Source organism: Phalaenopsis equestris, unplaced genomic scaffold (genome assembly GCF_001263595.1).
Source record: "Phalaenopsis equestris unplaced genomic scaffold, ASM126359v1 Scaffold000787, whole genome shotgun sequence".
Classification (NCBI taxonomy): Eukaryota; Viridiplantae; Streptophyta; class Magnoliopsida; order Asparagales; family Orchidaceae; genus Phalaenopsis; species Phalaenopsis equestris.
This window is the reverse complement of record NW_018165227.1, coordinates 362,814-378,487: the sequence shown is the minus strand read 5'-3', so window position 1 is coordinate 378,487 and position 15,674 is coordinate 362,814. Positions and strand designations below refer to the sequence as shown.

Sequence of the window (15,674 nt, the reverse complement as noted above, 5' to 3'; positions counted from 1 at the left end):
AACTATTAAAAAAATCAAATATACTCCTTCCTGCATAAATAAGGTCTTATGGGTGTAAAAATTGAAGTTTTAAATGTTACATATATAAATACATAGGAATTGATAGGCATGTATGTAAATGTTCCAAATTAATTTGGTCAAAACCATTGTATTAGTTTGTGCTTATTACCAAAAATGCTATATAAGACCTTGATTTTTCCAGCTATTATGCCTCAAGTACTTCACTTTTCATGTTAATTTATCTCAACAATTTTTTAGGGAAAAAAAATTGAACTATATAAAAATGAAAAATCATTTCTCATCATTGTCATAATTCTTCGCAATAGTCTATTTATTCAAAGTTTACAGCACTAAAATAATACAAATGATAAACAGAAAAAAAAAAGTTCAATACCTCAAAACATTCACATTTACATTATATATATATATATTATTTGGACAATATAGAAGGGGTCATACAGTTGTTGAAGAGAGAGAATCTGCCAGCTCCTCCAAAAGCTCTTTCTGCTCCATTGCGGCACAGGACTGCACCAGCAGTTTTAAATAAAATAAGTCCATTTTAGTTTATTCCAAAACTATATTAGGAAGATTCACATAAATATCACTCAATACCTATGTATTTATATATCAACGGCCAAATTTTAATTTTTCGCTACATACCACCCTAGATTTGAGTGAAAATACGTACATGCATGGAACTATGCAATTCACTTTAGAAAAGTTAATATTAGTAATTTTTAAAATTATTTTAAAAAATTAGGGTTTATATACACGAGTAGAACCAACCTCCAAATATGGAGCGCATTTTATGTCTAGACTCCTGACGTAGCTCTACGTGCGGTGAAAATTATTTCTGAGTTATTTTCAAGTTATTTCTGGGTTGTTTTCAATAATCTCGAAATAATCAAAAAATAATCAAAAAATAAAGACCGCGGGTTATTTCAGTATTATTGAAAATAACCCAGAAATAACATGAAAATAACTCAGGAATAATATGAAAATAACTCAGGAATAATCTCCGCAGCACGTAGAGCTACGTCAGGAGTTCCCATAGAAAATTAGGCCCAAATATGGGAGGGGCTAGAGCAACAAAGAGCAAAACTATATTTTAAGAAAAAACAAAACTAATATTTCAGGAAGTGCAAGAAACTAAATTGCCCTCCCATATGATTAAATATCTATGTTTGAAGAGCGACAAACTACATGGGTCTACCCCAGTTATATAAAGAAATATAAAATTCAAATAAATATATGGTCATGTAAATCCCCATAATATCAAAGCTAGATACCATATTCCAATAAGTAATTATAATAATAATAATAACCTGTACGGCTGTCTCAATGTCACCCGAAAGGAAGGACGTAAGCTCAAAATTCATCTTGAGACGATGGTCGGTTACTCTGTTGTCCTATAAAAACAAATATATTTTATACTAACAAATATAACAAGTTAATAATTTACGAAGGAGCTAATAACAACAGTAAATAATAATAATAATAATAATTAAATTTATAAAAAAACAAATTATTTTCTTACCTTGAAATTGTATGTTCTGATTTTCTCGGAGCGAGCACCTGTTCCAACCTGCGTGATGCAGATAATTTCAGATTGATTTGGAATAACCTAAAACATAGCCAAACTGAAATGCAACTAATAAACTAAGGGGATTTTCATAAATATCACATAAATCATATGTATTTATGTATCTAACACCTAAGCTATAATATTTGCTTATATTACACTTTATTGTCACAATTACAGCAAAACACTTGAGAATCAAAAGATTTATTTCATTTTAGAAAAGTTAATTATAGCAAAACTTTTTATTTGATGTTGAATATTCATGTCACAAAAGTAAGTATAGAAATTTAGGCATTAGAATTGTAAATATATCAGAATTATGTGGTAATATGTTAAACTCCATTAACGTGCCTCATTCAGAGAAAAGCCGATTAAGAATATGAATACGGACTACATGAAGCATAAACCCAACAAAAGAATGGAGGGCAATATTAGAGAGGAAATAAAGTAAAACCATGTTTTTTTCTAACTAAAAGGGGGCGTTTAGCATACCAAACAATTCTTATGTATTATCTAACACCCAAACTTTAATGTTTACATTCCTAACGCTGAAATCGTTAACATCACATGAAAAATATCACTTTTACTTAATTTTAAAAGTCAAATGCACACTTTTATGCATTGGAATTATATGGTATGTATTTAAATTTCCCTTAATGCAATTAACATAGATAGGAAGAGATAAATGAGGAGTTAGGAAGAGATAAATAAGGTCTATGTATTTTTTAGCTTGAAGAGAAATAACATTTTCTTGTTTCCATATTCAGCTTGAATTGAAAAAGAGAGTACTTTGCACTCGATGTCAACGACATGACTAATTAAATATTTCATTTCTTCATAGCATTTTGTGCTTTCAAAACTTTTTGGGTTTTGTTTTACTAGGATTATGTCCAGCATTTTTATTTTTTGATTAGAATTAATTCTTGGTGGGTTCAAATAGACCTCATTCATAACAAACATATTTATGGGCAAGTGCAAGTTATATGCAAGATAAGTCTTAGCATGATATGCAGTGTTGGTTAAAAATGGGAACCTGCAATTTTCTTTGGTTCCTCATTGATTCCTGTTGCTCTCTTACTTTGATGTCATAACTGCAAAACAATAGGAAATTAAACAAAAAAAAAAAACATATAAAATATAAAGAAAATAATCCAATAAAACTTCCATCTAAAAATTGCAAACATGATTGAAAAATTAATGTCAACGCTAGACTACAATGGTCAATTTTGAGCGACGATCAACGTTGAGCGAGACAATAAAAGATTCTAAGAAAATGGAAGATTACATACATACCTCTCAATTCCTATGTATTTACAAATCTAACACTTAAACTTCAAGTTTTGCATACATACCACCTTAGCTATGGATGAAAAGGTGTATTTCACCTTTTAAAAATTAAAATAGTGCTATTTTTAACGTAATATGAAAGATTTGGGTGATTTAATGGTGGCTTTGCCTTGTTTCATGGTGGCTTTGTCATGTTTGATTTCTGGTGCTGGATTTGTTAATAAAAAATATAGGTAGAGATTTTATCATGAATTTTGATATTTGAGTGGAAATTTGAAAAATGGATGAAAGTTGGTGTTGGATTTGTTAATAGCAATATGTTGGGTCATGTGTATGTTTTGAATATGGGTTGGGATTTTATCATGAATTTGGATATTTGAATGAGAATTTGAAAAATGGATAAAAGATGGTGCCGGATTTATTAATAACAATGTTTCGATTGATGTGTATGTTATAAATATGGGTTGAGATTTTATCATTAATTTTCTCATGGCAGTAAGAATTTGAGAAATGGATGAAATATAGTGTTGGATTTGTTAATAGCAATGTTTCAGGTGTTGTGTATGCTTTGATAAAACTCATAAAGTAGATGTCAAAAGCGTATGAAGGAATTGGATGTTTGTTGCTATGTCCTTTGATTTGCCAAGGTTGCTTTGGCCTTCTTCTATGACTCCCCCTATCTGTGTGGAGGTTTGTGGTGTGTGATTGGTGTCTGGAGGTGGTGGTGTCTGTGTGGAGGTGGTGGTTAGTGTGGTTTTGTTTGTGTAAAGGTATTGGTGTGTGAAGGTGGTGCTAGTGGTGTGATGGATGTGTTGGTGCCTTGATGAGCCGATGTGTGAAGGTGTTGGTGTGGAAGTGGTGGTGTCTGGTGGAGATGGAGTTGTCTATGTGGTGTCTGGTAGTGTGTGGAAGTGGGAGTTTCTGTGTGAATGTGTTGGTGTGTGGTTGTGAAGGTGGTGGTTAGTGTGTGGTTCTATTTGTGTTGAGGTGTTGGTGTGTGGAGGTGGTGCTGGTGGTGTGGTGGACGTGTTGGTGTCTTGATGTGCTAGTGTGGAGGTGTTGGGTTGGAGGTGGTGGAGATTGTAGCATTCCTATTTTTCTTTGATTTGCAATATTGCGACATTCCTATTCAAGCTAATTAGTTTTTTTTTTCATGCTAGTAATATAATATAGTTAAGACAAAAGAGGCCGGTAGATCTACAATATGGGATTAATAGACAAAATTAATATTTTGTGACCTTTGTTTCAAGAGACAAAAGATTTGCTAGAAATTGACCCGAATAACTATGTATCAGCTAAACCTAAACAGGCTATACGAGTCAAGTTTGAATTGGTGAGTTGGGTTGGGATTGGACTTTCTAACACATTTAATATTCAAGTAGAATTTGCGTTGAAACAATTTAGAGTCAGGCCAATTTTAGATCAAACCCAAACTCGACCCGTGAACTCAATTTAACACTCCTAGTTATGAAGCTAGGTCTGAATTGTTGGTTGCAACAAAGTCAATGAGCTCCACCGCACACAAAGTAGAGGAAACCTCCAAATTAACCTCTTCATAAAAGGAAACTCTATGTTAATCTCCTTACACAATAGGCAAACAATCTGTAGTTAGCACTGGAATCTTCAATCTTGACAACAACGGATGGAGAACATGGAAGGGAAGAAAAGATAGGGATTCATGGAAATATAGAAGGCATTAAAAGATCAAACTTTAGGCCCATAAAGTGTGGCCTTGGATCATAGAAAATTTGAACAGAAAATGGGAGGTGAAACAGCCGGATTCAGACTCCAGATTTCTCCCTACTTACAGTTTGGCACGAAGCAGTTGAAAGGCGCGATTTTTGTTCTGAAGCTGTGTTCTTTCTTCGGTGCAGAAGATGCGTATCCCTGTAGGTTTGTGGAACAGATCAACAGCCGTCTCGACCTTGTTGACATTTTGCCCTGCATCCACCAAGTAGCAACAAATAATCTAGAGCCTTTAAAAATAAAGGCATTTCCATAAATAACACAGTTCTTACGTATTAACATATGTAACACTTAAACATTCATATTTATATGCATACCACTCAAATCGTAAACATCACATTAAAAATACTATCATCACTGTCTTTTAAAAGTGAGATACATCTTCCATGCATAGGTTTATGAAACCAAAGTGTGATAAATGTAAATATCAAATTTGGGATGTTAGATATGTAAATACAAAATAATTTGGTCTGTTTGAAAATTTCTCTAAAAATAATAATAAAAGGGCAAAGTAATAATGATTTCTCATTATTGCATGGAATTTATTTCAAAAGTACTGAAAATATTGTCTGAATATACCTCCTGCGCCACCAGATCTTGCAGTTGTCATTGTAATGTCCTTTGGATCAATTAAAACGTCAATTTCATCAGCCTGTAAACAACATATCACAAGAAATTTCAATAATTTATAGCTAAAAAAGCTGGAGATGCTCAAATCTCATGATTTCCCTAAAGCTAAATGCTTAAATGGCAGTGAGTTGTAAGAATCAAGCATGTCATTGAGATTGAATATTAAGATATGTGCCATAGGAGGCTCTTCGAGCATTGGGCCTTTCGACAAAATATAAGGATACTTTGGTTATCTCCCTTAGGAGTCGAATACTTTAGAGTAACCCAGACGTTTGGCGGGCTACTTGAATGAAATCCAAGCACATGGGATTAGGATGCACAAAAGGCTACATTCAAGGAAGCATAAAGTACTTCTGAGAGTAATTGAGAAGCAAAACAAATAGCTTCAAAACGAGAAGCAATATGGTAAAATTGGAAAGTACAAGCATCAAGTATGGCTGACTCTCCAAACCAACAGGAAAAACTCCAAGATATGGCCTGTAAAAAAAAAAAAAAAAATTAAAAACCCTTGCAGGAGGTAGATCTTGCTACAAGAAAAGGCTCCAGAGGAAGGCCTGCTGCAATAAAAGCTCCGGAGAAGGGGGTTTGATGCAGGAAAAACTTCGGAGGAGGGTCTACTGTAGAAAAATACTCCAGAGGAGGACCTGCTGCAAGAAGAATTCCGATGAATGAAAAGGTCCGGAGGCCTGCAGGTAAAAAAGAAGAACACCTACAAAAAAAGTTGCACGACATGGCTTGAATGTCATCTGTGTTGTTGCTTATTTGAGCCTCATGATTCTGGAGCCTCGCAAAGCACCCTGACATATTTCAATAAAATTCCATCCACACAAGTGGGCACGAACAACAATATCAATATCCTGAACAGTTGTTCTGTCAAACCAGCCTCCACAATCCTCCAATGCCTTAATTCTCCAAACACCTACAGTTCCATTGAACCCAAAAAAGTTTAAAAAAGCCCATTGACTTGCTGTTCCACTTCAAAATGGAAGCACGAATTTATCTATTGAAATTGAGTTAAAAAAATCTCATCATTATTTGCAAAGCTCCATCTTGCCTGGACCAGAGCAAGATTTTTCCATTGAAGTGAGGACTGTTTTCTTAAGAAAATCTAAGCTTTGTTTAAAATCAACATCAAAAACAACCACAAACTCATAGTTCTTTACGTAGTCACAACTCATGGCAAATTTGAGGTTTCTTGCCTTAAAATCCCAATCGAGATAAACAGTGTGGAACTGATACTTAAGAAAGTTTAGGCCTGGTTGAAAATAACAACCAAACATAGCGACAAACCCGTAACTCTTGACATAGTCACATCTCATGGAGAATTTAAGGTTTCCTACCTTAAATCCCAATCGAGATAAACGGTGTTGTAGGTAATATTTAGTCTTCTTTGACTCCATTTGGAAACCTCATCTTGAATTAAGAGATGAATTCTCTCATCATCTGAGTCGTCTATAACTTGGATCAAGATCCTATCGTTTGGCCAATCAAGTTAACATGCATCAGAAATGAATTCTCATATCTTTTAACATTTGCTATGTGTCGTTCATTATGTCCCTCTTTAATGCTTCTTGGCACCTAGATCTTTCCCCTTTCTTCTGCCACCTCGCATGACTAGATTGTCACTAAAAAAGCTAGTCCAACATTGAAACCAAAAGTGTTGGGTGCGATGGAGATAGATACCAAGAGCCATACTTCTGATGTTCATAGAAGAGCTTTGGATGGCAAGCTTGTGGAGAAAAGCAAATCAAAGGAGGAGGAGGAGGTGAGTTATGTTCCAGCTAAGAAGGACAAGAAGAATAATAGGGAAGAGCTTGTTGTTGCTCTCTTCCATATTGTAGAGGAACTTCAGTGCAGACAGGAAGGAGATCCGCATGCAGCAGAAAGATTGTAGGAAGATGTGTCAAGGAAGTCTACTGAAATTTGCGGCCTGCACAAAGTTTTCCACCCAGTAGAGAGAATTTCCAGCTTCTAGGAACTTTCAATGAGAGAGTTCTGAAGGCTAGTTCCTGCAGGAAGGAGTTCAACGGCTAGGGTCTGCAAGGGGAGGAAGTTTCCGGCATCTAAGGCCTGCAGTGAGAGGGTTCCGACAGCTAATTCCTGCAGGAAAGAGTTCCTGTAGCTAGGTTCTGCAGGAAGAGGAAGTTTTTGGCGTCTAGGGCAGACAGGGAGAGGAAGTTTCCGACAGAAAAACTGAAAAGAAAAGACGGAGGAAAGGTCTGCAACACAGCAAGCCGATTGCAATGAATAGAAAGTTTCCGGCAACATGAGACTCTAAGGTTTGTTTCAAAGCTCTGACATCATGTTGAAATTCAGAATAATGCGGAATAGTTTTATTGATATGAAAGAGGGTATAAGTGACTCTTACATAGATCTTAGAATAGAAAGAATAATAAAAAGAATTAGAAGGAAAAAAGAGATAACACCTAAGATCTCTAATAATCAATTCATATTAATTGTTTGGAGATAAGGAAAACAACATAAAACAGAAAAGGAAATAAATCTAAAATAGGAAAGAAAAAAAAGTTATATTAGAAAATAAATCTAATCTTCATAACTTCTAACAAGAATAAATTATTCCAAATATAACTTCTAACTATATATATATAATAACAAAATATAATATGTTTATATGTACATGTTGCAGAGTATTATCTTAGTGAACTTTCCAAACATTGCACTTAGAGATTGCTTCAATTCATACATGCATTTTATATAGTTTAAATACCTTTCGGTGTAAATTTTAACAAAATCTTGATGTGACCTCTATGTATACTTTATCCTCTAGATCATTATATAAAAAAAACAGAGAGAAATGCAGCAATGAAAGCTTATATGTATTAATGATCGAAGCGGCAGCTTATGAAATTGCCATGAAAAAAGCCTGAGATCTAATTCCTTAACAAAAATCAGAGAAAACAAGTTGTGTTTTATTCCAGCATTTGTGATGAATTTATTTTCAGCAGATTTAGGAAATCAATGTATGAAAAAATAAATGCAGAGTTAATTACAGTTGGAAAAAATCACAGATTGATGAGATAATAACCATGATACAATTGATCAAGGAGATGATAATGAGAATAAGGGAGAGAAGAAGGCAGGCTAGATGTAGCCAAGTTGAGGCGGACCAACTAGTGATGCCACGCTCTTTTTGATCACCCTCTCAATTAGTCATGAGATGTAATAGGCAAATAACCGATTCCGATATATTTTCACCAGCACTTGTTACAACTCTACTAATCAGAATCGAGAGAGTAGAAAATTAAACTATCTAGATCATCACAAAACATAACTGCACTTTCATAATCATCCAAATTGATTCATCATACTCATTAATAAGAAGTGTGAATAGCTTTAATTTTCAAAATAGACTGCCAAACTTTTAAAACACTTAACAGTATACAAAAAGTCTTTAATTTACATCACAAACATCATTTCTTTTATTAAACATATAACATTGTACATCAAAACTCTAAGAAACATGAAAAAAATTGGGTTACCTGGCAAGGGGCCCACATGCACCCTTTTTTGCCTTAAATAATGACCAACATAATATCTAATAAGCTCAGTAGGTTAAATAACTCTAATATATGATACAAAATGTAAAAGAAGAACATAATATCTATAGGGAATTTTGTTCTCTTTTAGAAGGGGAAAGGGAGGTAGACAGAAAAAGAGTGAGAGTGAAAAAGAGATGTAAGAGAGAAAGTGGGTTGGAGAGCAGGTAATAAGGAGAGAAATAATGTCTGGTAGAGCTGGGATGACGAACTTCAGGCGTGGTTGGTAGAAATGTTGTTCACTAAGGTGAGGTACAAACGTCGACAACAGTAAAGTTCAAGCAATCAACATTTGAGGATGAAAAGCAACAAAAAAAAGTATAAGTGTCTGACATCTAGAGATATAAGCGAAGTTGGTAGGGTTTTTTATAGGAAAGATGCTTGGTGACGATTGGAGTATCCAGTGAATGAAGGTTGATGATGTCAACAAGTCTCTAGTGGTTAGGTGAGAAAGGGGATCACACAGGCTTGTAACTTTGATTAGCGACGAGTCCTAGGGAGGGAGGACGGGGTTAGAGATAGAGAGATAGATGCGATCCTAAGGATGAGAGCATTGGCATGCAGGTGGGATCGCTAGACAGAGAGATGATATAAGAGCACATGATCAAGAGTAGTGAGGATGCATTACTGGTCTAGGACTGGGCCCTTTCTTTAAAATGCAGCCTAGATAACTTGTTGGTTGGTTAGGCTACCAACCAATAAGTCTTGGGTTGCAGCTCTTGCCTGTGTGATGTGTGAGCGTTTAGGATTTGCTCAAGTCCAACTGGTTTCACTGCAGAATTTTATAAGGTGAGTTGGAGCATTATTAAGGAGAAGGTAATTTTTGCTATACAACGCCACTTTAAAGGGCATGATATGTGTAAATATTTCTCTACATCCACGATTGTTCTCATACCTAAAGTGAAGGAAAAAATCAACCTGGGATCAATTTAGATCCATTTGCTTGACTAGTGTGATCTCTAAAGTAATAAGCAAATTTTAGTGGTTAGATTGCAACCCCACCTATCAAAGATAATCAAAATGAATTAATCTGCTTTTGTAAAGGGTAGAAGCATCACAGACAAGCTCCTTTTGGCTCAGGAGCTAATGTATGATACAACAACAACAAAAACAAAGCCTTAATCCCACTACGTGGGGTCGGCTACATGAATTCTTTTTCTCCATTGCATTCTATTTAGTGTCATATTTTCATTTAGTTCTAGTAAATTAAGATCATTTTCCATACAATAAGCCCAAGTCTTCCTAGGTCTACCTCTGCCTTTCTTAACACAAGTCGAATCTAAAACATCTACTCTCCTAATCGAATCATCAGATGATCGACATTTAATGTGACCAAATCATCTAAGACGACTTTCTCTAATTTTTTCCTTCACAGGAGCTACACCAACCCTATTACGGATATATTCATTTCGCATTTTGTCACTAAGTGTAAAGCCACTCATCCACCTAATCATTCCCATCTCGACAACCCATAGAGCATTGCAGGTCTCAGCAGGTCTCACCGCCGTCTTATAAAATTTTCCTTTCAGTTTAAACGGTACTTTTCTATCACAAAAAAAGGCTCGAAGGATTCCTCCATTTCAACCAACCAACTTGAATTCTACGATTAACATCCCCATCTATATCATCGCTTTGAACAACGGACCCACGCTATCTAAATCGTTCACACCTTCTAATAGTTTGATCACCCAAAGTCACACTTCTGTCATTAGAGCTGCTACAACTAAAATTACATTCCATGTATTCAATTTTAGTTCTACTTAAATGAAGGCCTTTAGACTCCAATGTACACCTCCACAATTCAAGTTTTTCTTGGGCTTTTTCGCTCGTTTTATCCACGAGAAGGATATCATCAGCAAAAAGCATACACCAAGGTACATCCTTCTGTAGATGTCCAGTAAGACCATCCATAACTAAAACAAAAAGATATGGGCTTAAAGCCGATCCCTGATGTGATCCAATAGAAATAGGAAAATATTTGGTCAATCCTCCTTCAGTTTTAACACAAGTAACAACTCTAGTAAACATATCTTTAATGACTTGAATATAAGTCATATCAACATCTTTCTTCTCAAGAACTCTCCAAAGGGTAACTCTTGGAACCTTATTGTAAGCTTTTTCTAAATCAATAAAAATCAAATGTAGATTCTCTTTATTATCTCTGAACTTCTCCATCAAACCTTCAATAAATGTATAGCTTCCATGATAGACCCGCCCGACATAAATCCAAATTAATTATGAGAAATCTTTGTATTGTGTCATAACCTATGTTCAATTACTGTCTCCTATAATTTTAAAGTATGACACATCAACTTAATTCCTCTATAATTTGCACACTCTTGTGCATCCCCTTTATTCTTAAAAATGGGGACCAAAATACTCTTCCTCCACTCCTCGGGCATCTTTTTAGTTTTTAAAATAATATTAAAGAGTTTAGTAAGCCAAAAAAACTCCCAAATCTCCTAAATATTTCCATAGTTTAATTGGGACATCATCAGGTCCTACAGACTTTTCACCCTTGGTATTCTTTAAAGCCTCCTCAACTTCTTTTTTACTAATGCGACGATAAAAATGAAACGCTTTATTATTATTCACGATATTAAGATCACTAGGGTCGATCGTATTTTCAGAAACTTAATTAAAAAATTTATTATCAAAATAACTCACCCACCTATGTTGAATATCTTTTTATAAGAAAAGTACTTTTTGATTTTCATCTTTAATACACTTTACTTGAGCTAAATCTTTACTTTTCTTCTCTTTTATTGGCTATTTTATATATATTTTTTTCACCCTCCTTAGCATCTAATCTATTATAAAGATCATTAAAAGCAGAATTTTTAGCGTCACTGATTGTTCTTTTAGATTCCCTACGGGCCATTTGATATTTTTCTCAGTTCTCTATGCTGTTACATTTAAACCAATTTTTAAAACATAATTTTTTATACTTTATCTTTTCTTGCACATTATTATTCCACCACCAACTATTTTTGTTATAAAAATTTTTTCGTTTGATTCTCCAAGCATATTTTTTGCTACTTGTTAAATAGTATTTGTTACTTTATCCCACATAACATTTTCTTCTTCATGAATATCCCAATTTTACTCATAAAAATAATTTTATTTGTGTCTTTTAGATTCCCCCATCTAATTCTACGATGATGAGTCTTAGTATTCTTTATTTTATAACTCTTTATCTTAAAATCTAAAACTAATAAACGATGTTGGGTACTTAAATTCTCACTTGGAATGACCTTATAATCTTTACAATCTCGACGATCTCTTCTTCTCATAAGAAAATAATCAATTTATGTTTTATTAGACCCACTCTTATAAGTAATAAGATGCTCATCTATTTTCTTGAATAAAATATTAGTAATAACAAAATCATATGCTAAAGCAAAATCTAAAATAGCTCTACCCTCTTTATTAGTTACTCCAAAACCGTAGCCACCATGAGTATTTCTGAAGTCTTCTACCACTCTACCGACATGCCTATTTAAATCTCCTCCAACAAAAATCTTTCTTCAAGATGTATCATTTATATTAAGTCTTCTAAGTCATTCCAAAATTTATATTTAGACCCTGTATCTAAATCTACTTGAGGAGCATAAACACTTACAATATTAAAAATCTTAGTATCAATGATAATCTTAAGGGCTATATATTCTATCTCAAACTCTATTAATTTTTACAACATTATCTTTAAAACTCTTATCTATAATTACACCTACACCATTTCTAGTGCGACTCTTACTAGAATATCAAAGTTTAAAACCTAAATTATCAATCTCCTTAGTCTTTTCTCCAACCAATTTAGTTTCTTGAATACATAAGATATTAATTTTCTCATGAATCATAATATCAACTAATTTCATTAATTTATCATTGAGAGTACCTATATTCCAATATCCTATCATAATATTAGTTTCATTAGTTTCATGGACTAACTGCTTTACCCGCATTCGTCCGTAATATAGGAACTCTTGCTTATTTGACACTACACTCGGGCACCGCTGTAGCGGCCCTTGCAAACTTTTCACTGTATTCAGGCTATACAGCGGGTCGCTTCCAGGGGACGCCCTAACACTTACACAATAATCAAAAGGAGTCATATGATTTTTTTTCCGACAAGTTTTACGATGGCTGTGGACAACTTAACACAACCCTCCACTTTTTACATCTGCGCAATGGCAATGTTAAAGGAGCTTATGTATGATCTTGATAGGAAATGCAGATGTGCAAATTTAATCATAAAACTGGATTTGAAGAAGACATATGACACAATTAGCTGAAATTTTATAATAAATGTGCTTAAAGGAAGAGGTTTTCAAGAGCATTTTTTTAATCTTATAAGGAGATGGCTTGAAGGTAACCACTACACAGTGCATATAAACAGGAATTCAAGTGGTTTAATTTCTCCAGGCAGAGGTATAAAACAAGGCGATCCACTATCGCCTACGTTTGTTATATTGTTGTTTGATTATTTCTCAAGAATGGTGAATGATTTGCAAAAAGGATATCGTTGAACTCAATATCATCATAGGGCTTCTATGTTGATTAGCCACCTTGCATATGTCGATGATGTGATTCTTTTTACTAATGCAAGCAAACATGCTGTTAAAAAGGTACATAAACTTGTCTTAAAGTTTCAAAAAGTGTCAGGTATGACTTTCAACGCTAGTAAATGCCAACATTTCTTTGGGAAAAATGTGAATATGGCGTAAAAAGTATGGGTGAACCAGCATACAGGTTACTCAATGGCGGAATTGCCATTAAAATACTTGGGGTAAATTTGATCAAAGGGAGGAGAAAACAAATTCAATTTGATGAGGTGGTGGGGAAAATTAAGGGAAGAAATAGAGATTAGACTAATTTGTTTCTCTTTTGGTGGGAGAATAACATTGCTGAAAAGTGCTTTAGACACTATTTCTCTTTATGTTCTACAAGTGATGAAGATTAAAACGAGTACTCAATCAATGCTTGAAAAAATTTTAACCAGTTCCATTGGGCTGGTGAAAAAAAGAAGATAGTATGGATGTCATGGAAAAAACTTTGCAAACCTAGTCTTGTAGTGGGTCTTGGTTTCAAAGATGAGCCATGTTGCTGAAATTAATTTGGGCTCAATACATGTATGCTAATTATTGTAAAGGGAAACACCGTTCTGATGTAGAGGTTGGAAATGGTGACTCTAAAATTTGGAAAGGCATGCTAAAGGTGAGATCATATGCTGATAAGAACATATTTTGGAATCTCGGAGAAGGTAATCTCTATTTATGAAAGGATAACTGGCATATGAACGACTTTGATAATTTATGTATAGAGGGGTAGGGGAACATGAGAGTTGTTGATTGCTTGACTGAAAACAGCTGAAACCAAGAGATGTTGATTAGCCTGGTGAGGAATGAATTAGCAAACTCCATCTCCAAGATTCCATTTGATCGATCTAAGAAAGATACAATTCTCATAACATACAATCCTAATATCTCAATCACTAAAGCTATCTATCAAAATTTACACCAACTGGTTAAAGGGGATTGACTAGATATGTCTGCTGCAAGTTCTTATCTCCTTCTATCTCCTCTGTCTGGCAAGTTTATCATGAGTTACTTCCTACACATGATGTTCTTAAACTTAAAGGGTTGTGGATTCCCTCACAGGGCACCATATGTAGAAGAGAAGAGGAAAATATGATGCATATTTTCTTGCCTTAGTCATACACAATCAAAGTATGGAAGATATCGGGCTACGTTTTGAAATGCAGGTCCTGAAACAGGGTGGCTATCTGTGAAATAATGTGTTGACTAGCGAAAATCAGGAACAAATATAAATCATATACGTTACAGAATACCATATGTAATAATGTAGTTTATCTGGATGGCGCATAATTCAAAAAAGCACGAAGATGCATTAACTAAGGAGTGTGTGGATGCTAATGCTATAGCATATATAAATATATATATATATATATATATATAATATTTAATAGTGGATTATGGTAAGGTGGAGGCTGTTCATTTCGGATGCCAGGTTTTTGCAGGAAAAAATCAAGTAGTTAGGAGGAAGAAAGAAAAAATTATCAACCAAGTTATCTGGAGGAAACCATGTAAACCGTGGATTAAAGTTAACACTGATGGAAGCTGGACTAATGGGAAAGCAGGTGCTGGTGGTATTTTCAGGGATCATACCAAGTAAATGTATATGTTTCTTTTCTTCTCCTTGTGTGGCACATTGTGCTTTGGAATCCGAAGTTTAGGTTGTCCTCTTGACGGTGAAGGCTGCGGTAAGGCTTAAAGTAGGCTTTATGCATGTAGAGTTAGACTCTTTGGAGCTCTTAAAAGGTATAAGACCCACACCTTGGTACGTCTCATTAAATATTAATCTTATTTTCGAGATGGTGGGAAGCTTGAATGTAATGTGGAGCCACATACCAAGGGAAGGTTACAGCGCAGCTAATTAGCTAGCTTGTTGGGGGTTAGACTTGAAAGCATGTCATGTGCTTCCTCCTGCTCTTAGAATTCTAATACATGGTGATAATATGAGTATCCCTCGGTTAAGGGTTAAGTAATACAGGAGTAGAGGAAGGCATATTCTAGTAATTTTTATCATTTGGATACAGGTAGGTAACATTTATAAAATTGCAGTATTGCTACATGGGGTTGGCTCCAAAATCTGGAGCTGGGTCTCTCAGTTTGATGTTCGCTGCTGGAATTCTTTGGTACTGGAGGAGTAACGGAACTGGGTAGTTTCTCCTATTAATTTTCTGCTGGGTTAGGGCTTCGAGGAGTTGCTCGGGCTTTATTGGAAATATATATATATATATATATATATATATATAGAGAGAGAGAGAGAGAGAGAGAGAGAGAGAGAGA

The 15,674-nt window shown here is 34.6% G+C and overlaps 1 protein-coding gene across 2 annotated transcripts in view; it reads right to left on the bottom strand.

The window, feature by feature from the left end:
* Positions 1–431: 431 nt before the first annotated feature.
* LOC110031188 (peptide chain release factor APG3, chloroplastic) overlaps positions 432–15,674 on the bottom strand; it is a 75,742-nt gene continuing 60,499 nt past the window's right edge. For both annotated transcript variants that reach the window (XM_020734273.1, XM_020734274.1), the window contains exons 10-15: positions 5,195–5,267; positions 4,678–4,810; positions 2,616–2,673; positions 1,538–1,585; positions 1,326–1,409; positions 432–525 (exon numbers count right to left, since the gene is read on the bottom strand). In XM_020734273.1, the coding sequence (XP_020589932.1) occupies positions 454–525; positions 1,326–1,409; positions 1,538–1,585; positions 2,616–2,673; positions 4,678–4,810; positions 5,195–5,267 (468 nt within the window). In that variant the 3' untranslated portion in view covers positions 432–453. The remainder of the gene's footprint in view (positions 526–1,325; positions 1,410–1,537; positions 1,586–2,615; positions 2,674–4,677; positions 4,811–5,194; positions 5,268–15,674) is intronic.